The 26,820-nt window shown below is 37.3% G+C and overlaps 2 protein-coding genes across 4 annotated transcripts in view; one reads left to right on the top strand and one right to left on the bottom strand.

The window, feature by feature from the left end:
• The window catches only part of GFM2 (GTP dependent ribosome recycling factor mitochondrial 2), a 47,189-nt gene extending 24,660 nt beyond the window's left edge, over positions 1-22,529 (top strand). For all 3 annotated transcript variants that reach the window (XM_044657696.1, XM_044657694.1, XM_044657695.1), the window contains exons 10-20: positions 463-543; positions 2,984-3,132; positions 3,952-4,092; positions 4,171-4,270; positions 6,204-6,393; positions 8,709-8,785; positions 14,188-14,326; positions 14,764-14,949; positions 15,180-15,295; positions 17,010-17,192; positions 21,319-22,529. In XM_044657696.1, the coding sequence (XP_044513631.1) occupies positions 463-543; positions 2,984-3,132; positions 3,952-4,092; positions 4,171-4,270; positions 6,204-6,393; positions 8,709-8,785; positions 14,188-14,326; positions 14,764-14,949; positions 15,180-15,295; positions 17,010-17,192; positions 21,319-21,447 (1,491 nt within the window). In that variant the 3' untranslated portion in view covers positions 21,448-22,529. The remainder of the gene's footprint in view (positions 1-462; positions 544-2,983; positions 3,133-3,951; positions 4,093-4,170; positions 4,271-6,203; positions 6,394-8,708; positions 8,786-14,187; positions 14,327-14,763; positions 14,950-15,179; positions 15,296-17,009; positions 17,193-21,318) is intronic.
• Positions 22,530-23,294: 765 nt separating this feature from the next.
• Positions 23,295-26,820, bottom strand: part of HEXB (hexosaminidase subunit beta) — a 39,724-nt gene continuing 36,198 nt past the window's right edge. The window contains exons 11-14 of the mRNA XM_044657693.1: positions 25,965-26,142; positions 25,047-25,137; positions 24,504-24,608; positions 23,295-23,474 (exon numbers count right to left, since the gene is read on the bottom strand). Of these exons, the coding sequence (XP_044513628.1) occupies positions 23,426-23,474; positions 24,504-24,608; positions 25,047-25,137; positions 25,965-26,142 (423 nt within the window). The 3' untranslated portion in view covers positions 23,295-23,425. The remainder of the gene's footprint in view (positions 23,475-24,503; positions 24,609-25,046; positions 25,138-25,964; positions 26,143-26,820) is intronic.

Genomic DNA, 26,820 nt, shown 5'->3' with positions numbered 1-26,820 from the left:
GGACATCCCCTCATTTTCCAGTTTTTTGCCACTACAAAAAGCGCAGCTATAAATATTTTCGTACAAGTCTGTTTATCTATGATCTCTTTGGGGTACAAACCCAGCAATGGTATGGCTAGATCAAAGGGCAAGCAGTCTTTTATAGCTCAGGGACACAATTATTAAGTGTCTAAGGCCAGATTTGATCTAAGATTTTCCTGAGTCGAGGCCTGGTGCCCTTTACTGTGTCACCTAGCTGTCCTTTCTGGTTCTGAGTTAATGATCTTATGACAAAGTTAATGCACTAAAAGTTTATTATTCTGTTAAATATCTAACATGGCTATTTACTATTTTACTTTTATTGCACTGGAGCCTATATTTGTTACACAAATGATTCTTTTCTCTCCTTGGTAATATTACACTTTTACTATATATATAAGTAATTGTACTTGATGACTGTGTCACAATTCACTTCTTTTACAGATTGCAGATTTGGATGATGAGTTTGCTGACCTAGTTTTAGGAGAATTTATTGAAAATTTTGATTTATTACCATCTGAAAAGGTAAAATATATCATTTATTTGCTGTGATCGATTGGACTTAGCTTTATTTCTTTGTGCGCTAATTTCTTGTACATTGCATAACCTCAAACAACATTTATCATCTGAACACTCAAAATGAAAGTACTACTTATACACTTAAAGGATGATGATGATGATGATGATCTACCGTACTTTATATTGAATTGTTGAATATTAGAAGTTGAGCTTTTGGGATCATGCAGGCTCTGAGGTAAAAGATAGTGTCTTTTGTCTTTTGCAAAACACCTGCACAGTGCATTGCACATAATAATTGCTAAACAAACATTTGCAAAATACTAGGCCTACCATTAAGAGACATGGGTTCTGATTCTAATCCTGATTGGAAAGATCTGTGTAACTATGATCCTTGTTTTCTTTGTCCATATAAGAAGGAGGATGATAATGCTTGTACTGCTTACCTTATGCTGAAAAAAGCACTTTGCAAACCTTGGAGGTCTATATAAATGCAATTTTAATAACAGGTTATAGATTAAATATTTTACAAAGCCTTTGCAATTTTTCCCTTTTCAAATCATTTAACTTTAAAGATTCTAGGAAGAAATCTCAAAAATAAATTTATCTCAGCAAATTAATTACTGGTTTTTCAGACTTTTATAATGATTTTTCACTTAATAGTTATTCTGAGGATCTTAAAATCTAAATTTGTTGCTGCTTTATGTATTTTTTAAATTAGCTGAACACAAGGACAGAGAATCATGCTGCTAGTTTTAATCAGCCATGATGTGAACAGATTTCATTAAGTTTCCTCTTTGCTCTACTTCATCAGGTGCTCTTCCTGTGATTTTGGCATCCTTAGTATTCCTTGCTCATAGTTTCCTAAAATCAGAAGTTGTCAAGAGCTGTTTTTGAAATAGTAATGTGCAAAATGAGGACTCAAGATGAACCCATAAAAGAATAATTGATTTTATAGCTGAAAAGGATATGAACTAGGTCTAGAGATATCAAACATGCAGCCCACAATACTCCCAAGTATGGCTGAACCAAATTTAAAAGTATTTTATTTTTATTTAATTAAATTATATTAAATTATTTAAGAAAATAAAAATACAATAAAACATAAAGAATGTTAATATGTGGTTTTCTAAGTCAATATGTGACCCACAGGAATTCTTATGTGTGATTTAATAGCTCTCATTTCTGTTTGAGTTTGATATCATTGACCTAGTGACTAGTCCATTTGTATTTCAAAGATTGAATCTAGATGTCCAGATGGGAAAGAATATCTTTAACCCAGTTTTTAATTATGAGAAATTAGAGGATTATAGAGAAAATTTTTTTCTTATTTCTAAATAATGTCACCTGTGGTGATTTATTTCTAGTAACTTTTAAATTCTTAAAGTTAGCTACATTTTTCTCTTTATTTTGGGTTGTTGTGGCTTTTTAAAAAAATATGGGTAGTTACTTAGGTTAGGAGAAATAGAGTCTTTGTTCTGTTCACTTATTCTATACTTTCAAGGAATTCCAAAGATTTACATTTTATTCTTTTTTTTTTTTTTAATTTTAAACCCTTAACTTCTGTGTATTGACTTATAGGTGGAAGATTGGTAAGGGTAGGCAATGGGGGTCAAGTGACTTGCCCAGGGTCACACAGCTGGGAAGTGTCTGAGGCCGGATTTGAAACTAGGACCTCCTGTCTCTAGGCCTGGCTCTCAATCCACTGAGCTACCCAGCTGCCCCCACATTTTATTCTTTTAAAAAAACACTTTTTCATTATGAAATAGAAAATCATGAACAAACATGTTCATTTCCATGAACAGAGAAGGCCAGAAAATGGGGATTGTATGTGAGACTATGAATCCTCTGTGTACAACTTGCTACTTTTAATAACATACATTAAACTTAACACATTCCAACAGTATTTTCCAGTTTGAGTCCCTCTCCAAATATCACTTTGGTTGTGTTTGGGTATTTTTAAATGTTTCATCAATACTCTTTCCCTCTCTTGAATTTTTTTCTTTCACTTACACTAATTCCCTCCTGTATCTTCCAACTGTGGCAAATTAAAGCCCACCTTTGTCACAAAATCAAGCAAAAGCAAAAGAAGAGGCAGCTAGGTGTCACAGTGAATAGAATGCCAGGCCTGGAGTCAAGATGACTCTTCTTCCTAAGTTCAAATCTAGCCTCAAATACTTACTATCTGTGTGATCCCAGACAAGTCATTTCACCTTTTTTTACTCCAGGTGAAGATCCTTCAGAATCTCTGCCCCTAAAACCCCAAATGGGGTCATAAAGAATTGGACATGACTGAAAAGTGATTCAACATTGTCAAAATGAAGCAAGATATATTTGTATTTGAATATTTTTGTCTGGAAATGGTTCATTCTGAAAAGCATATGAATAAATCAAAACTAAGGCTTTGCTATTTTGAAAACAAACTGCTTGTCTTGTATATTCTTTGTAGTTATACCCTGCAATACGTAGAGTAACTGTGGCTCAGAAAGCTGTCCCTGTGCTCTGTGGAAGTGCCCTAAAGAATAAAGGGGTTCAACCCTTATTAGATGCCATTACTATGTATCTGCCTTCTCCTGATGAACGCAGTGATGAATTTCTGTAAGTAAAAATGAAAATATATTTTTAATTGTTTGACTTGGAAGAAACAAATGAAAAATGAGAGTTTATTTTGAACTTTAGTAAATAAAGTTACTATTTCTAAGCTAAAAAAAATCAATGTAGTCATAACGTTTTAGAACTAGAAGGAATCATCCTATCTAATCCCTATAATTTAAAGATGAGGAAAATAAGGAAACAATGAAGATTGGAAGAGATAAGAGCAAGAATACATGGGCACTTTATCAAAATTATTGACTGGTTGAAGTAGGTTACAAGGTATATTGTCAAAGATCAGTTGCTTGAGAGAAGTGGTATCTTAGACATTCTTTAGGACATGTACAATTTGATAAAGAGATGAACTAGTAATGTATGGGAAAATGTGGTAGCATCCATGAAATTCCTAAATGATTCCAGTGTGATACAGTGGAAGGGGCACTGACTGGAATCAAAAGACTAAAAGTTCAAGTCCCACTACTCATATCACCTTTTTCCCACCCACTAGTCCATCATCTATAAAATAAGGGGATTGAACTAGATGCCTCTGTGGTCCTGTCTCACTCTTTGTAATTAATGGGAGGAGCATCATATTGGTAATAAGTGGTAAAGAATCTTATATACATGTTAGGAAGAACAGCAATGAATAGTGCTCTTTATTAGTTGCAACAAGAAGTCTTTGGTCGTTTTGATGAATAAAATAGAAGGGAAAATGGTACAAATAGGAGAATATCTGTAAAATCTGACTGTTAGCAAACTTTAAGTCATATAAATGTTATGACTACATTTGGTTTTTCAGGTCTATTTATTGCTTTTATTTTATAGACAGTGGTATAAGGATGATTTATGTGCCCTGGCATTTAAAGTTCTCCATGACAAACAGCGTGGGCCTTTAGTTTTCACGCGAGTTTATTCTGGTACAATGAAACCTCAGTCAGCCGTCCATAACATTAATGGAAACTGCACGTGAGTGAAATCTCTGATTGCTTGCTAAAGCCATGTTAATTTTGAAGTATAGTATTAACATGAATCATTTATTTTCAGGGAGAGAATAAGTCGCTTACTCTTGCCTTTTGCTGACCAGCATATAGAAATTCCTTCTCTGACAGCAGGCAATATTGCACTAACTGTTGGACTTAAACAAGTAGGTAAATGAATAGTTCTTTCAGAAAAAATTGTCTTCCTACAATAACAGTGTAAATGTTTGATAAATTGTATTTGTCCTGAATTTACATGAAACATTTAAAACTATTTAATATTTTTCATTCCTAAAATATAGTTTCTAAAATTAAAATGTATAAGATCATATTGTTGAGCTGCTTTTAAAATAAAGTTTGGGATGGGGCTAAAGAAGCAGTGTACACTTTTATTGTTAATTTTGATTAGTTTTATTGCTTCATCTTTATGTTCTTTAAGTGAGATTTCCAAGTAAGATAAATTTTTAAAAATTATAGTTATCTTTTTAGCTTGATTAGTAAGGGTATTTTAGCTGAACAACTATTCTATATAATAGACAATAAATGTGTATAACATATAAATGACCATTTTTTGAGTACTTCACTAAAATAGATGAATAATCCTCCCTTGTCCATAGTGTTATTGATTCTAGGGAAATAAAAAGTTCATATTAAAAGACACTTTTATAGCAGCCTTGGATAGGGTCCAATTTTGATACTATTATAAAAAGACATCTGTAATGGCAACCTTTTGTGGTATCCTGTACACATCACTAATAGTCTTTGATGAACCTATGAAATCTCCTGCCAGAGTGGTATAAATAAACATAAATGAGAGCCCTCACCTTTGAAATATAATTGGGGAAAAGCTATACCATGCTGAGTTATAGTTGCTTCTACTGATTCTGGGGACTAAAGTAATCAATACTCTACATAATAAAAATAGGTAAATATTGCTAAAAAATTTTTTATGGTGATAAACATGAATTCTGATTTTAGTCTACTCCATTCCCTATGGTCCCATTGTCCCTACCCTGCTTTATGCCCTTTGTTTACACTTATGACCAATTGTTGTTGTTTAGTCATTAGGTTGTGTCTGTCTCTACATGACCCCATGGACAAATGTTTTTCTCATTTTATGGATGGATTTTATGGATGAAGAACTGAGGCAAATAGGGTTTAAATAACTTTTCCAGGGTCACACAACTAGTAAGTGTCTAAGACCAGATTTTAAATCAGGTCTTCCTGTCTCTATGTCACTAGACTACTTAGCTGCTTCCATGCCCTTATTATTTTTGCTCTAAATTTTTACAGTAATTTTTTCACTCTTTTAACTTGGTTTCCTACATCCAGCCTCTTTCTTTTGTCCATCCTACACTAGGGACCTGATTAAGCTTTCTATTGGATAGATCTCTTCATTTTGTTCAGAATCTTTGTCTCTAAAGCATCTTTTGTGCACTCCCTTTTCTTATAACTTTAATTAGGTTGCAGGTTCTTTGAGGGCATGGATTAAGTGCTAATAAATGTTTGTTGAATGGATGAATATTAAACTGTTTCTTTTTCATGTAAGGCAAGTTTTTACTGGCCTTACTAGTTAGGGGCAGGATTTCAAGGAAGAGAGACAACATTCATATTCAAATACGACTCTGGGCTTTATTGATGGTATACAAACCAATATTAGTAAATATACTCAATCTGATAAGAAAACACATATATACCTTCCACTTTGTTACCACCAGTTTGGTTTCTATTTTTGTCTAGTTCAGGGAACTGAAACTTCACATTTAATTGTTCCTGGGGAGTTAGATCTGTCTATAGATTGCCTGACCACGAGATAGCCCACAGATGTTAGAGACTGTGTAGTTTTACAGTGAACTAGATTAAAGAATCTGGAACCTTTTTCAAATGTGTCAACCTAGAATATACTTTGAATATACCAGTTGTGACTAGGTCAGATGAAACTAAAAACAAGGATTAGCAGAATTCTTTCACAGGCTATACTCATTAATGGATGTCAACACTCTAGATATGTGTATCTGCATGTTGTTCTTCCCCATGGTGCCTAATCCAATAAGCCTACAGCATTAAGTCCTGCTACATGATATTTTGGTTATTTTACAGACTTCCACTGGAGATACCATTGTTTCATCCAAGGCCTCAGCATTGGCAGCAGCCCGTCGTGCTGGAAAAAATGAAGGAAAGATGCACAGAAAAAACACAGAAACAGGGAGCCTTTTATTGGCAGGGGTAGAGATACCAGAACCCGTCTTCTTTTGTACTATAGAACCCCCTTCAGTAGCCAAACAGCCAGGTACAAAAGCATTGATAATTACAGTGAAACACAATTTCATATATAGATTTAGATATGATGTGGCTGTAAATGTTTTCATGTATAAAACAAATTTGCATCTGAATTTTCTTGGGATTAGTCTTTTTTATTTAAACTTGGTAACTCTTTTACTCATTTGATTATTTTGAACCTTTGTTTTAAAAAATCATTATGGCTGATTTTTCTATTTTTGCTTTTGTGTGGTATTCTCCATACAGTGGTGAGCAGATGAGTCAAGACTTCTCTAAAGATAATGGCCTGGCAATTCCTGAAGCCCTGTTTATTTTCACTGACCATTTAACAGTCCAAAAAAATCCCAAACGTCTTATATTAGATTTGTTTGTAATTGTCTTGTTGATCCTTTTCTAGAATATAATGCAAAATATTTTTGTGGGGTCACTTATACACCATAATAGACCATTAGAACAAGACTTGAGTAAATACTGATGATGAAAATAATATATGACATTGGGGTAGTTAGGTGACTCAGTGGGTAAAGAGCCAGGCCTGGAGACAAGAGGTCCTGTGTTCAAATGTGGCCTTAGATATTTCTTAGCTGTAAGACTCTAGGGAAAATCACTTAACCACAGTTGCCTAGCCTTTCCTACTCTCCTTTTCTACTCTTCTGCCTGGGAACCAATACTTAATAATGATTCTAAAACAGAAGTTAGAGGTTTAAATACACACACACACACACACACATATGACACTTGGTACTTTCAGGTTTACAAAGAATGTTAACATCCATATTTTATTTAAACTGTTTATGAACCCTACTAGATACTATAAGCAGTTTTAGTTTATTAATTTCATGATCTTTAATAATACTATTTAGCATCATTTGCTTGATTCAGAAAGCTAAATTTTATATACTGATGCATATCTCCATTTTGCAACATATTTTCTTTACAAATGTCCATGTTTTGAATAATTGTATTAGAACGTAAGTTCTCTGAAGGCAAAGACTATGCTTTTTCAACCTTATATCCTTTGTAGCAGTTAATACAGAGTATAGATTATTAGAATTGGAAAAAGTCTTAGAAATCAGATTATCCAGTCTTTTTTTAAAAAAATAGATGAGAAAACTGAGCCCAGAAATATTGTATCAATGATAATAATTGGGTCTATGTATGTCTTTCAAAATAATCAAACTAAATGACTGTATACTTCCTCTGATTACATTACCACTGCTTAAAATATTTCGGAAACTTTTTTAATGGAACTGCCTAAAGAACTAGTTTTATAAACCATATATGAATCAGTCTTGGTAATTCATAATCTCACTGTTTTATTTTTTTCCCTGATAGTTAGGACCAGAATCCAAGTTTTATATAAGCATTGACATTTAAGTACTTACAACATAATATAGAATTTAATTCAATAATTATTTGTGAAGTACCTGTTAAATGCAAAGCAATGGGTTGGTTTTTAAGGAACATAACATAGGCAAGATACATAGAAGCCTTTAATTTTTGCATCATCGAGGAACCACTTGAAAGAGTATTTGGTGAGAGGCACTTGGGTAGCACAGTGGATTGAGAGCCAAGCCTGGAAAATGTGGAGATTAAAATTAATATGCAAAATACTAAATATTATATTTATGAATATTTCATTAATAATAAACTAACAGAGGCTTAACTAAAAGGTTACTATCCAGCCCGCTCCCAGGAACAAAAGAGGAAGAGGGAGGACTTACAGCCAAATATAAAACAATAACGTGGTCACGCAAATGTGGAGGCGCGGGAGAGATTAAAGGGAATTTTGGGAAAACTAAGGGACTTATGGAGTATGAAGTTCAAGGTTCAAAATCTCAATTTATACAAATCAGAAGGACCTGGGTTAAAATCTGACCTCATACTTCTTAGCTGTGTGTCCTTGGGCAAATCACTTAACACCAGTTGCCTAGTCCTTACCATTTTTCTTTCTTAGAATTGATACTAAGAAGGTGAGGGTTTAAAAAGGAAAAAAAAATAATTGGTGAGGTTAGTTCATTGTAAGTTATACAACTTCTACTTGAACCACACTGTATGAAAAGAGACAGAAATTTTCCTTTTAAAAGTAAAAGGCATTTCTTATTAATTCCTTCGAAATATAGTATCACTTCATTGTAGCATGCATATTTGCTCTAAATAGTTTATATCCTACAACTACTGTCTCTTTCTAATTTAGCTTTGATCACTTTTACTCTTAGAACCTTTCTTTGACTCACCTTTCAAATTTTTTTTGCATGTCTATCTTGAATTGATTATTTTTGTATATTTCTCATGAAATGTTAACATTTACCTATCTGTACATAGAACTGGATCGAGCTTTGAACTGCCTTCAGCGTGAAGATCCTAGTTTAAAAGTGCGGTTAGATCCTGACTCTGGACAAGTAAGCATAAGTTTCAACTTTTAAAAAATTCCATATAAATAATGATTTACAAGTGTTTGCAAAAAAAAAAAAGTGTGTATGTGAAAAATATATATGGCTCTGCCATACTGAAAAGTAAAAAGGAGTTTTATTCCTTTGCTTTTTTTTTTTTTCTTTAAACCGTTACCTTCCGTCTTTGAATCAATACTAATACTATGTTTTGGTTCCAAGGCAGAAGAGACCAGGGTCACACAGCAAGGAAGTGTCTGAGTTCAGAGTAGAACCCAGGACCTCCTGTCTCTGGGCCTCTCAATCCACTGAACCACCCAGCTGTCCCCATTCCTTTGCTTTTTAAGTTGTAAATTTCTGCTTACCCTGTTTCTTGGTTAGGTATTAAAACATATTTTCTTAAATCTTTGGGGGAGTCACATTCTTTTCATTTGTACAGGATATTTTCCCAGGAGAATATAAGCTTCTTGAAAACAGGGACTTATCTTTTTGTCTTTTTTTTTTCACAGTGCCCACCTGGCACATAAGAAATGCTTAATATATGCTTTTTGATTGATTGATTGGAGGGAAGACATCTAGCAGCCTTATTAGACCCTTGGTGTTTCACCTAGAAGTCAGGTTTTAAAAGAAACTTATTCATTTGTTTTTAACATTCATTTAAAATTTTTTTTGAGTTTTGAGTTCTCTCCTGCCCTTTCTTCTTCTGACCCTTAAGAATGTAAGTAATACAATATCAGTTATACATTTGAAATCATGAAAAACATATTTCCATATTAACCATATTGTAAAAACCAGGCAGGAAAAGTAAAGTGGAAAAAGCATGTTTCAGTCTGTATTCAGACTGCATCAGTTTTCTCTAGAGCTAGATTGCATATTCATCATAAATCTTTCAGAATTGTCTTATATCCTTGCATTAATCAGAATAGCCAGTTCACTTATAGTTGCTCATTGTGTAAAATCACCTGTATATAAAATCATGTACAGTGTTCTTCTGATTCACCTTACTCTGCATCTGTTTATATATGTCTTCCTAGGTTTTTCTAAAAGCATCTTGCTCATCATTTCTTATAACATGTTTAGCCATTCCTCAATTGATGGTCATCCTCTCAATTTCTAATTCTTTGCCATCACAAAAAGAGCTGCTATAAATATTTTTATACAAGTAGATCCTTCCCTTTCGATGTCTTTAAGATACAGATCTAGTAATGGTCAGTTACCACAAATGGACAATAGCCGGGCCAAAGGTATGCACAGTTTTATAGTCCTTTGGCCATGGTTCCAAATTACCAGAATGTTTGGATCAGTTCGCTACTGTTAAAGGTAATATAATAATTAAGGGGACAGTTAGGGGAACAAAGGTACAGCTGGGATTTTAAATTAGTCCCTCAGCTGGATTGGGGAACAGTGGAGAGGTAACAGATAAAAGGAACTACACTCATAACACACACTAAGCTGGGGAATGGCTAGATAACAAAACAGATGAATAAAGCCAGGATACACCAATCACAACTCACAACGGGTTCACAATGTCACTAAGGTATCTGGGAAAGGAGAAAAACCAAGGAAGCTTTATGTAAAAAGGGTTTAATAATTGAACAAAGACAGGAAGTGGAGGTAAGAAGGAGTAACTGCCACTAAAGTCTATTGGTAAATCAAGGATTGGAGGGATGGAGATGGCTACTCTATCTCTAACACTACAGCAGACAGCCTGGGACAAGGGCTGGCTGGTTAGGGTTAAGGGTATCTCACTAAGCTGTCCTTTGGCTGTTGTCCAGATGTCTTAGCTTGTCCTAGGAACACAGGTAAAAACAGCAAGAAAAATCCAATAGGGAAGTCAGGGAGATAGAATTATCTGTATGTCCATCATGACAGATAAAATTCCTATCTCAGCCTGAAACTTCTTGGTCTTGCTAAAAGATCTTGTAGTTAGTACCCACAGCACAGCTCCAAAATTCAGAGATACCTTTCAACCCTACAGGCTCACCGACAGTTGCTAAAATCAACTCCCAAAGCAAACTGCCAGCTCAGTCTCTGTGAAAGTGTCCCCTCTGCCAGCATTCCAGGTTTGGAATTTTCAGCTCCCGCCAGCTTTGCCTGGCAAAGTCTGCTTTTTGCTAAGATAAATCCTACATTTTCCTATAACACTACTCTTCTAACAATTCATTGCCACATCCCCTCCAACTTTAATATTTTTCTTTTCTGTCATGTAACCACCCAGAAAGTGTTTTTTAAAAGACATCTCAGTTACCTGTACTCAGATCACAAGGCTCTCAAGTTTTCTCTGGTTTCCTTGTTCAGAAGATTAGAATCAGAAAATTAGAAATGGAGTACAAGTCTGTAAGAAGTCAGTGCAGTTGGGTCAGTGAGAAGTGAAACCATCAGCTTGATAATGAGAGAAATGGCTTAATGAAACTCAAAAGCTGAGTCGGAATCTGATGAGTTCTGAGAGTGGACATTCATGATGACCCAATTCAATAAGCATTTTCATCCATAAAAGGTTAAATTATATCTGCTGTCATCTTCTTAAGAAGGCAGTAGCATATGTAATACATTTTGAGAGTTTCTTCAAGAATGGTTAACTTGAAAGAAGTGAACTTCAGTTAATTGAATTATTCTAATCAGAATTCCTCCAAATGGACTTTTGGATATACCCACACACATATTGAAGGGAAGATGTTTCTGTGGGTATGGGCTGTTCATTTCTGAGAGCCCCATTAGGGAGAACTTTGAGGTGCAGTAGACTGTCCACAGCGAGACAGCCAAAATGGTTAAGGCCTTCAATTTCATGACTGTGTGACTTGTCTGAATGAGAGAATCTCCATTTTGAATGAAGTAGGGATGTTTAGCTCTGAAGGTAGAATTTCTAATAGTTGCATTCAAACATTTGAAGAGCTATCGTCTGGGAGATGTTGCATCGAGGCAGAGTGCAGCTCAAGATGAATCAGAGCTAAAAATTACTCAGAAGTACCTGGGAAAGCAGTAAGTTCCCCTTCCCTATAGAATGTTAGAGCAATGGCTGTATATACACTTGTCACGTATTATCACAAGGATTCTCAATCAGTTATGGTTTAGACTAGATGGTCTCTAAGATTCCTCCCAGCTCTCCAGTTCTGTGATTTTGAGAGTAATTGACATATTTATTAAAGTTAGATATATGTGTATGTATATATGTATATAAGTGTACATGTAGTACATATAATATAGAATATACAGAAGCAAGCAGATGTATGACTATATATGTATTTTTTTTAAAGCACATCACACATTATGCTCTATATCTCCCAGGGTGGCTGTGAATAAAGGATTTAATATACCTTAAAGTGTTAAAGAAGTGTCAGCTTTATAAGTAGTAATAACAACAATGATGATGGTATTTTTTTTTAAACCTTTACCTTCCATCTTAGAATAATGTGTATTCTAAGACGGAAGAATGGTAAGGGCTCAGCAGTGGGGGTTAAGTTACTTGCCCAGGGTCATACAGCTAGGAAGTATCTGAGGCCAAAATTGAACCTATGACCTCCTGTCTCTAGGCCTGGCTTTCAATCCACGGAGCCACCCAGCTGTTCCTAATAATAGATTTTCTGTAACTGTTGACTTTTAAAATAATCACATTGGACCAGGCCTAGAGACAGGAGGTCCTATGTTCAAATCTGGCCTCAGACACTTCCCAGCTGTGTGACCCTGGGCAAGTCACTTGACCCCCATTGCCTACCCTTACCACTCTTCTGCCTTGGAGCCAATACACTGTATTGACTCCAAGATGGAAGGTAGGGTTTAAAAAAAAAAAAAATAATCACATTGGTTACCTACATACTGATTCCAGTGATTCTACTATTGCTCAAAACATTTCAGAAACTCTTTTTAAGCATTTGTCTTTAGAATCTCTTTATAAGCTAGATCAGTGATGGGCAAACTGCCTGCGGGCCAGAAGCGGGCCCCCTAAAATGTTCTATCCCTCTGGGGGACATTATTCCTAATCTGATGAATACAATTAGGATACAATACAATGAAATTTCCAAAGATTTGCCTTAGGAACAGACTGACAGATGAGCATTTCCCTTCCTTTGGCCCCCTCTTTAAAAAGTTTGCCCATCACTGAGCTAGATGAATCAGTCTTTTTTTTTTTTTTTTAACCCTTACCTTCCATCTTAGATTCAATACCATGTATTGGTTCCAAGGCTTAGAAGAGTGGTAAGGGCTAAGCAATGAGGATTAAGTGACTTGCCTAGGGTTACCCAGCTAGGAAGAGTCTGAGGTCAGATTTGAATCCAGGACCTCCTGTCTTTGGGCCTGGTTCTCAATCTACTGAGCCACCTAGCTGCCTTTAGACTAACCAGTCTTGCTAATTTAGCTTCACAGCTTGTTTTTGTTCTTGTTTGCTAAATAAAAATGATATTGTTCAGTTTTGATCAATTATCTCATTCAACAGATATGTCTCCAAATGACCTTTGGCTGTTGATAAAATCAAAGCCATCCTCCACAGTTGAAGATCCATCATTATTTTGAAAAGGATATTAAAAAAAATATGCTGTAAACTCTGAAGGTAGTTCGAAAACAGGAGTTTCAAAAACATTTTGCTCAATGGCAGCACATTGGAATAGCATCCCAAGGTTGCTCATTTTAAAGGAATAACACTTTCTTACATGTCAGTTCTGTTGTGGGTTGTTTTGTTTGTGCTTTAAGAATAATCATACCTCATATTATAAACTTTCTCTTATTCTCATTATCTTTTTGGTATATATCTTCTTTTCTTTCTGGTTTTGTAATTTGGGGAAGCATTGTATTATAGTTAAAAGTTAGCATGCTTGTGACCTTATAATTTCTTCTAGCCTAAGTTTCCTCACCATAAAATGAGGAAAATACTGTCCCTACATTAGCAGATTTGTTGAAAAGAAAACATTTTGTAAACCTTGATGCTCTATGTATGTGAGAAAGGAATGAAGCTATGATTCTCACTGTTCCAACTGCTCCAACACCAACCATAGATCAAACTTAAGTAAATAAGTCCTAGAAAGTCATCTGAGGCACACAGAACTTAAGTGTCTTGCCTAGTGTCACATTGATAATATGTGTCTGTTGAAGAAAATTTAAATTCAGCTAATATTTCTGTTAAAAGCCATTTTAATGTCAATTGGAAATGCGCCTACACATTCTATTTTCATTTTCCAAGTTCTTGAAATGTACTTTCAAATTCTGTTTTATTTTCAAAATTCCTGTTGCCATATTTGACAAAAAGGAATGGAGCTAATGGGATAAATGTTGTAAATATCCCTGCCCTATTGTGCCTCTTCCAAAATATTTCCCTGTTTGGACAGTGCAATAAAAGAAGCTAAGTCATTTCCCAAATAGTGTAACACATGTTCTCTGAAGCCATCATCCTGTTTCTTGAATCTTCGGTTTTTTCTTTTAACCAGACTATTCTCTGTGGTATGGGGGAGCTGCATATTGAGATCATTAATGACCGCATCAAGAGGGAATATGGAGTTGAGACTTTTCTTGGTCCTCTACAAATAGCATATAGAGAAACCATCCTAAACTCAGGCCGTGCCACAGGTACAAAAAAAAAAAATTGCAACACATTGTTTCTTCTTGTATTTCCAGGAATGATGTCCAGATCCTTTAAATCAATTTTACCAAGTAGGAATCAAGACCATACATTCAGTCCATATTGCATTAGTCAGGTAGGCAGAATCTACTACAGACAAACTACACTTGAGCCAACCAGCCAGTAGATGTTTGTAGGTAGTCAAGTTTCAGAAAGTAGGCAATAGATTTTTAAGGGGGGCTTACTTAGTGCAGCCCTTGTGGCTTGTGGGATTATTCAAAGATGTGTGTGCTATTCTTTTGTCCTAACATGCTGATGGAGCACCTTACTGTACAAAAGACAGTGTCCAATTTGAGGAACACTAAGTGATTATTTTTGTAAAATGTTAGCTTCCCTTAGGTTACATCTCTTCACTTCAATAAGTATTTGCTCTGTTTGGTTACAGATACGTTGGATAGAATGCTAGGAGAGAAAAGACATTTAGTGACTGTGGAAATGGAAGTAAGACCATTTGTAAAAGAAAAATCCCAAGGAACCCCTATTATTGAGTATGCTGAAAATATCAAGGAAGAACTTCTGCAAGAATTTCAAGAGGCTATTGAAAATGGAATTCGTAGTGCATACCTGCAAGGTAGAGTTTGTAAATTAGAGTAGACATTAGCATCCCTTACTTTTTTTTTCATCTCTCTCTCTCTCCTCTGTCTCTCTGTCTCTCTTTCTCTCTCTCCCCCTAGTGGAAATAAATTTCATTGTAGTCTCCATCTCAATGTTTTGTCATTTTGGACTCCTTACTTCTCACTTCCCAGGAATATAAAACAGAGCATATAAAAAGCTAAAATATTCCTGTTTTTCCTTGCCCAGGACCTTTGCTTGGATTCCCAGTTCAAGATGTTGCAGTTACTCTCTGTTCATTGACACTTCACCCTGGCACCTCTACAACAATGGTTTCTGCCTGTGTCTCACGTTGTGTGCAAAAGGTATAAAAATGTTGTCCTTGGCACTTGAAGGTGACCTTACTCAGTGTTATTATTCAAGCATTGCTAGGCCTCTTAGACCCATTCCTCTTAAGCTTCATATAAAGCACTTAGGAATGTTTGACATCATTGGTGCTACTCCCAAATTTCATTTTAAAAGGTATAGAATCTTTTTTTTTTTAAACTCTTACCTTCTGCCTTGGAACCAATACTGATTGGTTCCAAGGTAGAAGAGTGGTAATGACTAGGCAATGGGGGATAAGTGACTTGCCCAGGGTCACCCAGCTGGGAAGTGTCTTGAGGCCAGATTTGAACCTAGGACCTCCCATCTCTAGGTCTGGCTCTCAATCCACTGAGCCAACCAGCTGCCCTCAAAAGATATAGAATCTAGATGGAAGCTTTGAAACAGATTGAACATGATATTTTTTATCAGACTGTAGCCAGGAAGCCAAGTTTCCATGTAAATATAGATAATGGGCATTCTCCCAGAGATTCAGGACAGGATTGGTGGGATTGAGATTCTGTTAGCCTTAGTCTCCCTAGCAGCAGGGACTGTAAGGACCCCACCAAGTCCAGTGGACTTTTGCTTTATTTTGCTTTTTGGACTTCTTTTGCTTATCAAAGAAAGAATTAGATGACTTGGTATTGAAAAGGAGCCTATAAGAAGGATATATTTAAAGTAGTTTCTATGTGCAAAGCAAGCCTAAAAAGACAAACTGTACATCTTTGGATAAATTTGTGCTCTATTCTGCTGATAAGCTGCCTCTACAATTACCCCACCAGTTCATTTGATTTGATAACATGTTGTCTTCAATGTTTGCTTGGGCCCCAAGAGAAAATTTAATTTTTGCTAATGAACTTTAATCAGTTACCTTCAACCTTTACTTGCTGTGTCTCTTCATATGATCCCAGATCTTCTACCATCATGCATGCCTTTTTTTTTTTTAAACTTTTACCTTGTCTTAGAATCAATACTGTATAGCAGTTCCAAGGTAGAAGAGGGCAATGGGGGTTAAATGACTTGCCCAGGGCCAAACAGCTAGGAGGCCAGATTTGAACCCATGACCTCCCATCCCTGGGCTTGATCTCAATCCACTGAGGCACCTACCTGCCCCTGTCTACTTCAGAGCAATGGCATTGTTTAAGGAAGTGCTATATAGCTTGGTAATCAGGGCAGGATTTATTTGTACATAAAAATCATTTTTCACTACTATGAGCCTTTTCTATTTTAGCCCTTCGTTTCCTTCCATGCTTAAAGGTTGATGTCAGGTCTCTGATTGTACGTACAACCATAATGGACTCAGTTATCAGTCTTTCAGGAAATGCATGTCTTAAATTTGACCCTATTACAGGGGGAAGATAAGATGGAAAATGTCTAATTTCCCTATGCCTTAGTTTTACCATTTGTTTAGGCTACCCTTTCTCATTATGATGTTGTAGAGATGAAATATGATAATGTATGAAAATACATTTTATTTTTGGAAGAAAGGTTTCAACTTTGAGCATGGTAATAGAAGTATTTCTTATTATTTGTAGACAATGGAATTTTGTGCAAGAGTCATGAGCCCATATGGTCTGTTAAGATACTTATGTTTGTGTTCAGATTTGTTGTTGTTCTTTGGATACCTTTGTGAGAAATCAGTATTTAGTTTTGTTTACATTCTATGCTTTATAGAATTTTATTTAATAGGAATATCTTTAATATCTTCATTCTTAGGCTTTAAAGAAAGCTGACAAACAGGTTTTAGAACCTCTAATGAACCTAGAAGTTACAGTGACTGGAGACTACCTTAGTTCCGTCTTGGCTGATCTTGCCCAGAGAAGAGGCAGCATTCAGGAAATCCAGAGTCGGCAAGATAACAGAGTTGTTGTTGGATCAGTGCCCTTAGCAGAAATGATGGTATGAACTATTTTGTTATTGGAAATTTCATGTACTTTGGGTATCATTTAATCTGAGGGATATGAATACATATGAACAGAAAAAGAAAAACTATAATTAGAAGAAAAGTCAGAGTCTTTAATAAGAGAAAGCACATGAGTTTCAACAACTAGAAAGTAGTAGTGTCACTTGGGTTTTAGTGATGGAGAAATTATAGATATGGCAACTGGGAGGCAACTATCAGACCCCATCTGAATATAAGGGAGAGCAAAATATATCTCAAAAGTGAAAGATTCCAGCTCAGGGAACTTTAAAACTATTCACTAGATCAGGGGTTGGCAACCTTTTTGGCCGTGAGAGCCAAAAACGCCACATTTTTTAAAATGTAATTTCGTGAGAGCCGTACAGTGCTCACAGTGCGCGCTCCTGTAACAGCGCCTGAAAAAAAAATTGACTTTATGACTCCTGTAGAAAGAGCCATATCTGGCCTTCTGAGAGGTGAAGGTAAGGAGGGAGTCTATTCAGGCCTGGAGGGCAGCCAGTACAAAGGCACAGAAATAAGAGATGAGGTGCTGTGTATGAGGAACAAGAAGGACAATTTGACTTGACTGCAAGGTGCACAGAGGGGACTAATAAACAACAAGGCTGGAAAGGTAGGTTGGGACCAAGTTGGGAAGAGCTTTAAATGAAAAATAGTGAGCCATTGTAATTTGCATAGTGGAATAACTTAGTCAGATTTGCACTCTAGGAATATCAACTTGGCGTCTGTGTGAAGAATGGATTAGAGAGTGGAGAGACTTGAGGCAGAAATAACAATTATTAGGCTTTTGCAACATTCCAGATCAGAGATGATGAAAGTCTGAACTCACATGATAGCTTTGTGAATGGAGAAAAGAGGGTGGATAGGTGAGAGAGAGAGAGGAGGTAGAAACAATAAAATTGGACAGCTGAGTGAATAGATGGATGGAGAGAGTAAGGAGTTGAAGGTGCTATCAATATTATAAATCTGGGTGACTGGAATGATGCTTGGAACCTCAGCAGAAATAAGTTCTAAGAAGAAATATAATAAGAAATAAGAGATGGGAGATAGAAGATAATAGCTTTTAGGGGTAACTAATGAAGATATTTTAAAATGGAATTGGGTCTGTAAAATGAGAAAACAGAGGCCCAGAAAAGTGACTCACCCAGGAATCACACAGGTAGGAAGTAGAAAAATTTGGATTTGGGTCCAAGTGTTCTGATTCCCTGACTTTGCCTGCCTATGTTGTCATTGTTCTCTATGACCTCATTTGGAGGTTATTTTCTTAGCAAGGATACTGGAGTGGTTTGCCATCTCTGTCTCTACCTCATTTTAAAGATGAGTAAATGGAGATAAACAGGATTAATTGACTTGCCCTAGATCACACAGCTAGTAAGTGTCTGAGGTTGGATTTTTAGATGAGTCTTCCCGATTCCAAACCCTGTCCACTTTGCCACCTAACTGCTTCATATAGGGTTTTCCTGCCATCCCATAGGGCCATGGTGGCAAACCTATGGCACATGTGCCCGAGAGGGCACTCAGAGCCCTCTCTGTGGGTATACACAAAGTTGCCCCAGCACAGAGTTCACCAGAGTTTATTACTGGAAAGCCAGAGGGACCTGGGGCAAGCTGCTCCCCTCCCCCTCTCCATGCCCACCTGAGGACATTCCTAACATCACCCACCCTTCTAAAAGATTCACCATCACTGCCCTGGGGGTTTTCCAGTGGTGCTTCCATTGTCAGCATTTAAGGGACCCTCTTTTTTCCTGATTAGACTTCAACTTGGAGCTGGCACCACAGGCACACGGTCTTCTCACTGAGCTTTAGCTCTTCTTTATGTTAGTTGCTATTACTTCCCATGACTCCCTTCCCCTCAATAGAGTTCTCATTTGTCCCCCAAAGTACCAGTAGGCAAAAAACTGCACACACAGTATGTCTGACAGTGTGTATGACCCTTTGAGGTTCTGAACTATCTCTTCTCTGCCCCAAGAGGTAGGCATGCTGTAGTACTAGCCCTCCAGAAACTAGATTGTTCATTGTATTAGGGAATATTTCAATGGCTGCCTTGGGTTATTGTCAGTGGTGGGTTGTTGCCCTGGTTCTGCTTCATTGTGCTACTATTACAGGACTTGACCCTCTGACTCCCTTTTGTGGCATCTCACTACCACTGCCTCTCTTCTCCAAAGCAGCATTCACCCCCAGAGTTTAGCTTACTGAAAAAGATCCATACTTTTCTGTCTTCCTCAACCTGCTTCTTCAGAATAATACAAGATGTTTCAAGGGAGGGTTCAGATCCAGGGTATCCAGGTAGAGCAATGATAAAGAAATCCTACAATAAAATTTATTTTGAAAAATAAAGTAATCTAGTCTTCCATACTTAAAAAAAAGGTTCCTTAAATCTTAGATCCCCGTTGTTGGTGTTAGTGTGCTATAAGAAATGATGAATGTGGGGGCAGCCGCGTAGCTCAGTTAATTGAGAGCCAGGCCTGGAGATGGGAAGTCCTGGTTCAAAGGTGGCCTCAGAAACTTCCTAGCTGTGTGACCCTGGGCAAGTCACGTAACTCCATTACCTACCCTTAATACTCTTCTGCCTTGGAATCAATACACAGAATGATTTTTTGCTTTGGGCCATTTGGCAGCCCAATAGAAGCAGTAGGACCAGTGTTGGGCTGCTCCCCTTCTGCCTTTCCTTGCTTTAGGCTTTTTGGTAGCAGTAGGGCTGGTCTACATTTTGCTGGTTTCCCCCATGCCGAACTCTTTTTGCTATTTGCCCTTCTCACCCCAGTGAAGTGGATCCCTCTTGCTTTCCTTTGTTTTGAGGTACTTTATTTTCTATTTTTGTGTGTTTGGAGGGTTTGCTCAGGCTAAGTGACCCTTATTCTGCCATCTTAGCTCCCAGCATACTCAGTTTATCTGAAACAAACTGTTAACTGAACTCTTATCTACATTTTGTTCTGTACTCTTCCCTAGAGGTAAGTGGGTTTATTAGAATTCAGATTTCATTAAAAAAAAAATCAACATTTGGTAAATACTATAAAAAAATAACTACCCTGGCAAGACTACTTATCAACTTCCCTGGGCAGACATAAAATAGACAACTAGCAGGATAAGCACTGCCTGCCAGAAATTAGCATGTATTTTTTATTGAAACATACTATGGTCTAGACCGGTAGTGACAGACTCAAACATCTTAGCTGCAACATATTGATTGATTAAGAATCACAAACTAACATCTGTGTTGCACTGTACTTATTTTGTTAAACATTTTCCTACATTTTTTAAAACTCCTACTTAGTAACAATAACAACTCTAAGACAGAAGGACAAGGGCTAGGCAAACAGGGTTAAGTAACTTGCCCAGAGTCACACAGCTAGGAAGGGTCTGAAGACAGATTTGAACCCAGGCAGGTCCTCCTAGCTCCAGGCCAGGCACTCTGTCTACTGTGCCTTCTATTGACACCGCCACCTTCACATTACATTTTTTTTTTTTAATAAACCCTTGTACTTTGGTGTATTGTCTCATAGGTGGAAGATTGGTAAGGGTGGGCAATGGGGGTCAAGTGACTTGCCCAGGGTCACACAGCTGGGAAGTGGCTGAGGCTGGGTTTGAACCTAGGACCTCCTGTCTCTAGGCCTGACTCTCACTCCACTGAGCTACCCAGCTGCCCCTCTTCACATTACATTTTAATCTGGTTTGTGTTGCACTCGGCAGCTGTGCAGGAGTGGTAAATTGGACACCTCTGGTTTAGACAAGAAAACTGCTTGAGTTTTAGGTCCAGTTCTTATTGTTAATTTCATTAACTACTTCTGTGTTAACCTGGTTTTCTTATCTGGAAAATGAGGGGATTGCTTTAGCAGTTCTATGACATCCTATGGTTTTGACAAAAACATTTTTAAATAAAGCAAAATTGGTGTGGAAACCGTAGCTAAATAAAATCTGCAAATTTTAAGAATAGCCCACAGTTTCATCCAAAATGAAAATCAGCTACAGTTTTAAGTATTAACTTCATTATTTTTCTTTGCTTATTATCAATGAAATGGGTAAAAAGGAGTTGGAAAAAGAAATTGGGGGCACAGATATTTTGATCCCAGATGACTGACTCATTTTCTGTGAAATTACTCTATTTAGGGTTATTCAACTGTGCTCCGGACTTTATCATCTGGCACGGCAACTTTTGCTTTGGAATTGTCTAATTATCAGGCTATGAACCTTCAGGACCAAAATGCTTTACTTAATCGAAGGAGTGGATTGGCTTGATCACTTCACACTCTTGGAAAATGAAAAGAATTCCTCAGTCCTGCTTTCTTTGTTTTCATTGGGAGTGACTGAGTTACATTCTCTCAGTTAAGTCTCTTCATTGTATGAAGATCCACATGAATGACTTTCCTTTGGAAGGGAGTTACTAATCCTCATTTATGACATAAAACGTGAGCTCTCATGTTATACTTAGAACCTAACCTGTGTTTGTTGGCTACTGGGACCTTGCTAATTTCTGATGATCAACTTATTTGTTTTAAAATAGCCCTAGCTAAGAGAGGTATTCCTCAAAAGATAAGTGCTAAGAGCCTGTGAACGGTTTTCAAAGCCAGAATTACCACTGTCAGTGACTATATGAAAGCAAGTTTCAGATCACAAAGAAAAAGGCACTTAATATAAGGCTGATGGTTCACGTCACACCCTAAAAATGGGCAGATGTCCAAAAACTAAGATGCCTTCACTATGAAGAGGCTTTGGGATCCCAAATGGCATGCTAATACACTGTTGGCAAAGCTGTGAACTGTTCCAGCCCTTTTGGAAAACAATAGGAAATTGTATAAGAAAAGTGACTCAAGTGCTTGTAACCTTTGACCTTGGTATAGCGCGGGAAGGCCACGTGTTTCAGTATATACCAAAATATTTCAGATGGAAGATTTATTGTAGCAAAGAACTAACAGGCACCTGGCAATCATGAAATGGCTGAACTGTAGGATGGCAATGGGATGGAGTTAGGTGCAGCAGGAAATGACAGGCATGAAGAATTTGGAGACATGTGGGAAGATTTGAATGAACTGATGTAGGGAAGGAAATAAACAGCCCTGGAAGAACCCCACGCACCATGACTGAGTAAGAAGCTCACCAAGCGGACAACATCAGATAGTCATCAGAAAACAGATACTGAAACCTCCTCCCCACTAAGGCAAGGAGGCTGAAAAGATGGTCACATTCAGATTCATTCACTATGTGTACGTAGCAGCTGTTCTTGCTTAGCTGTTTTTGTGTCAAGGGAGGGTTCAGTTCCAGGGTATCCAGGTAGGCCAGTGATAAAGAAATCCTAAATAAAATTTATTTTGAAAAATAAAGTAATCTGGTCTTTCATACTTAAAAAAAAAAGGTTCCTTAAATATTAGATGCCCATTGCTGGGGGATTTTTGGTCATGCCATGAAAGGGATTGTTTCTCCATCCTGTCCTAGGCTCAAGGCAACTAAGCAAAATTTTGGTTTGTCTTGATATCCTTCTGCAAACTCCCCTGCCCGTCAAAGTGCTTCATGCTCACAAATCCTCTCTACCCCATCCAAACTTCTATTCTCTCTGAAGAAAGAATTTTCAGGTGCATTGGTTCCAAGGCAAAAGAGTGGTAAGTCCTGGGCTTTGGAGTTATGTGACTTGCCCAGGGTCACACAACTGGGAAGCATCTGAGGCCACATTTGAACTCAAGACCTCCCATCTCTAGGCCTGGCACTCAATCCACCAAACTACCCAGCTGCCCCCCTCTCGAGTACATTTTAAAGTGGAGTGGGCAGCTTAGAACAACATTTGAAGAACTGCTAGTCTCATGAGTTTCTCAAAGATGCTTGTATTTTTGTGAGATGTTTTGAGTCTGTATGCCAGTCGGCTAAATATACCAGCTCTTCCTACTTTTCAGATCTTTTTTCCTTCCTGTTTCTGAATGTGGATCTCATTGAAACTTTCCAAGCTTCCCCCCACCCCTGCCCTCAGAGACCTCTTCTGTGAGTTAGAAAATACTACCATGATCATAAGAGATTAAGTAAGCCCTTCAGGTCCTTACAGCTTAGTCTTTTAAAGTCATAGATAATATGAGAACTCAAAGATGAAGACTTTTAAGTATTTTACCAAAGATTTTATTTGTAAAAATTCATAGTTCAAATTTTAATTTACATATTGTAAAATTAAGTTGATCAAAGTGCAAACATTGGCTATAAAGGTTTGCTTTCTATCATGTTCCTTTTAGGCACTTCACAGTTCACAATATCCGACATAAAGAGGTTCTGCTGGTATTCCACGTCTATAAAAAAAAGAGAAAAGTATAAAAGATGGAAACCTCTAAAAGATTACTTATTTTAAAAAAAACATAAAATCTGCCAGTTGAAGCTGTTCCTAAAGAATAGTTTATGCCTTGGTTGATTTTCTTTAGCAGAAGTTTTAGTTGCCACTGCATAAAACGCATTAGGAAAAAAAAGGGAAAATACAATTTTTTTTAGTATTAACCTGAAATTCTTGAAGAACCAGTCATGAGATTGTATAATTAAAAATCTAGAGCTAGGGGGAAACTGGGTGGCTCAGTGGATTGAGAGCCAGGCCCAGAGATGGGAGGTCCTAGATTAAAATCTGGCCTCAGATACTTCCCAGCTGTGTGACCCTGGGCAAGTCACTTAATCCCCATTGCCTAGCCCTTACCACTCTTCTGCCTTGAAACCAATACACAGTATTCTGTAATAATTGTGTAAATATTGTGTAAGAAGGTAAGGGTTTAAAAAAAAAACAAACAACCTAGAGATAAAAGGGATCTCAGGCCATCCAGTACAACTCCCTTACTTTACAGATAAGGAAATTGAAGCCCAGGAAAGTTAAGTGATTTAAGATCATAGATTTAGAGACAGAAAGGATCTCTAGAGGCTATTGAGTCCAGCTCCCCAATTTTCCAGATGAAACTGAAGTGCAAAAAGTTAAAGTGACTTGACCAGGGTCACACAAGGAACAAGCATGAGTGGTGGGATTTGAACCCAGGTCTTCTGACTCAAGAATTGTATTAGTAACAACCTTAAAATAAAAACTGCTTAAAAATCAAATGGATTCCCCTCTCCCCCCTGCTTATAAATGATGCAATAATGTACTAAACTGGTCTTAAAAGCAAAAAAGATGATTTGCATTCTAATGTTCCAGATTATTATCAGTAAAGGATAACAACTACTTTAACTCTAAATTAAAGTCCCTATTTTTGAAGTGTTCTTCATTTGTACTTCAAGTGGCAACTGTCTCCCCCATCTCTCACACCCAACTTCAACATCCCAGTCTGGTAACTCCATAGGCTTACCTGACCATACGGCAGCGATGTTGAGTCAGTCTGTCATAAGCATCGTCCTCATCTCTGACATTTTTGCTGCTCCAAAGCCGCTCACCTACAGCACTTGCTCGAGGCCTGCAAAGTATACCCCCCACAACCCCAGATCAGTCTCTTGAAGCTTTGGAATAAACAGGTAAATAAAATAAATCTGTACTGCAGAGGCAGTACATCTATCAACTTAGGCACTGTCATCTCTAATAATCTTTTTTTTTTAACCCTTACATTTCTATCTTAGTAGCAACTCTAAGACGGAAGGCAAGGGCTAGGCAGTGGGGATTAAGTGGCTTTCCATGGGTCACACAACTAGAAATGTCTGAACCCAGGCCTGAGAGACTCTCCACTGTGCTGCCCCCATCTCTATTATTTATAATTAATTATATTACTGATAATACTATTAATTATTTTTATATTAATTAATAATAATTATAGTTAAAGTAATCTTTACTTTTAAACTTGCAACAGACTACATTTAGACTTAACCAGTTACCAAATGGCACTGAAGTAAACCCATACCATAATCTGGGCATGAGATTGGTTGCATCTATGTATTCCCCCCACAGGGCAGCTGTTCCACCAATTACGAGTTCTTTCTGGGCTGAAGTCCCTGAAATGACATGACACAAAAGGCATAAGACAGGCATCCCATCCAATGCAGAAAGTACACTGGCTACTCACAGCCTAATCCCACTACTGATGAGAGCAGAAGCTTTGACTGCTCCGTTTCCGACCTGGGCCAGTTCCGACTTCCTCAGGCAGCCCGAAGCCCTGCTCCCCATTCCCACGGCCTATCAGATCAGCGCTCGAGTCAGCCCTGGCAGACACCTGGCCAGCCCAGCTCTCTACAGCCCAGAACCATCATCTGAAGTCCAATTTGAAGCCGGGTCTTCCCTACTCCAAGCCTATCCAATGCGCCACCCGGTGCAGCAGTTTCTGGAAGGAGACTAGCTTTATCAGCACCTGAGCTGTTTGGGAAATTAGATAAAAGCTGTGAAGGGAGATGGACCTATTTGGAACAAGAGTACATGAAAAGAGTTATCAAAAATAAGACCGGAAAGGTAGCCAGGAGTCAGATTGTGAAGGGTTTTAAAAATACAAGGTTGAGGACTGTGCTTTACGCTGGAGGCATAGGGAGCCACTGAAGATTTCTGAGCTACCATGCGCCATGTTTTAGGTACAGCTCTTTGGCAACCTTGAGTGTGGCCACAGGAGGAGAGTCAAGGAGAGGGGACAGATGTTGAGAGATGTAGAGGTGTAAACGATGACTGCTAAACTATTTTCTACTTCTTGTGTCTTAAAGAAAACATTCAAAAGTAAACCATTATAATTATCATCCTATATTATGACATAATGGCATAATGGAAAAGAGCTATAGAAATAAAATAGAGAAATATAGTGAGTATCAATTTTTAAAAGCATCTTTTACAGGCTTACCGCTAAAATCCAGAGGCTCCACCTTATAGTATTTCCTCCAGTCTTCTCCATAGCTAATATAGTCCAGGTACCAAGGGGATAAAAGGACTGTAGTAAACCCAGCATCTGTAACTTCGGACAGTTCTTTTTCAAAATTGGGACCTTTCCACACTTCCACAATAGTGTCTTTCGTATTAAGCTGGAAAGATTACAGCATTTATTAATGACATAAGTAAATACAAAAAATTAAAAATCACTGGCAGTAGCCAAAAATTCAAACACCGGTAGGCTTGTTTTCCTTAAAAATACAGGAAATCCTGGTGCAATTAAGCTTTTATACAAAGCTGTAAAAGCTTAAAACTGCACTAAGACTTTTGGGACTGTGTGTGTACGTGCACGTGCACCCACAGATACACACATGGCTATGACTACCCTCATCAACCAATCAACTAGCATTAATCAAGAACCTATTATGTTCCCTGCACTGTGCTTAGCTCTGAATATACAAAGACAAAAAAAACAAAACAATCCCTGCTGTCACCCCCCAAATCAGCACCCACTTTCCAACTTTTAAGAAATCAGCATAAAGAGGCAGCTCAGGTGACCCAGGGGATAAAGCCTGAGCCTGGAGTCTGGAGGACCTGGATTCAAATCTGGCCTCAGATACTTCTACCTCTGTGACCCTGGGCAAGTCATTTCACCCCAAATGCCTAGTCCTTACCACCCTTCTGTCTTGGAACTAATACTCTGTATCAATTTTAAGACAGAAGGTAAAGTTTTATTTTATTTTTATAATATATAATTTATATATATTTATAGTTACATAAATATATAATTTATATAATTTTATTATTTTATTATTTTTTAAAGGAAAGAA

The sequence above is a fragment of the Gracilinanus agilis genome, chromosome 1 (assembly GCF_016433145.1).
Source record: "Gracilinanus agilis isolate LMUSP501 chromosome 1, AgileGrace, whole genome shotgun sequence".
Classification (NCBI taxonomy): Eukaryota; Metazoa; Chordata; class Mammalia; order Didelphimorphia; family Didelphidae; genus Gracilinanus; species Gracilinanus agilis.
The sequence above is the reverse complement of the archived record's forward strand: the minus strand, read 5'-3'. Positions and strand labels throughout refer to the sequence as shown.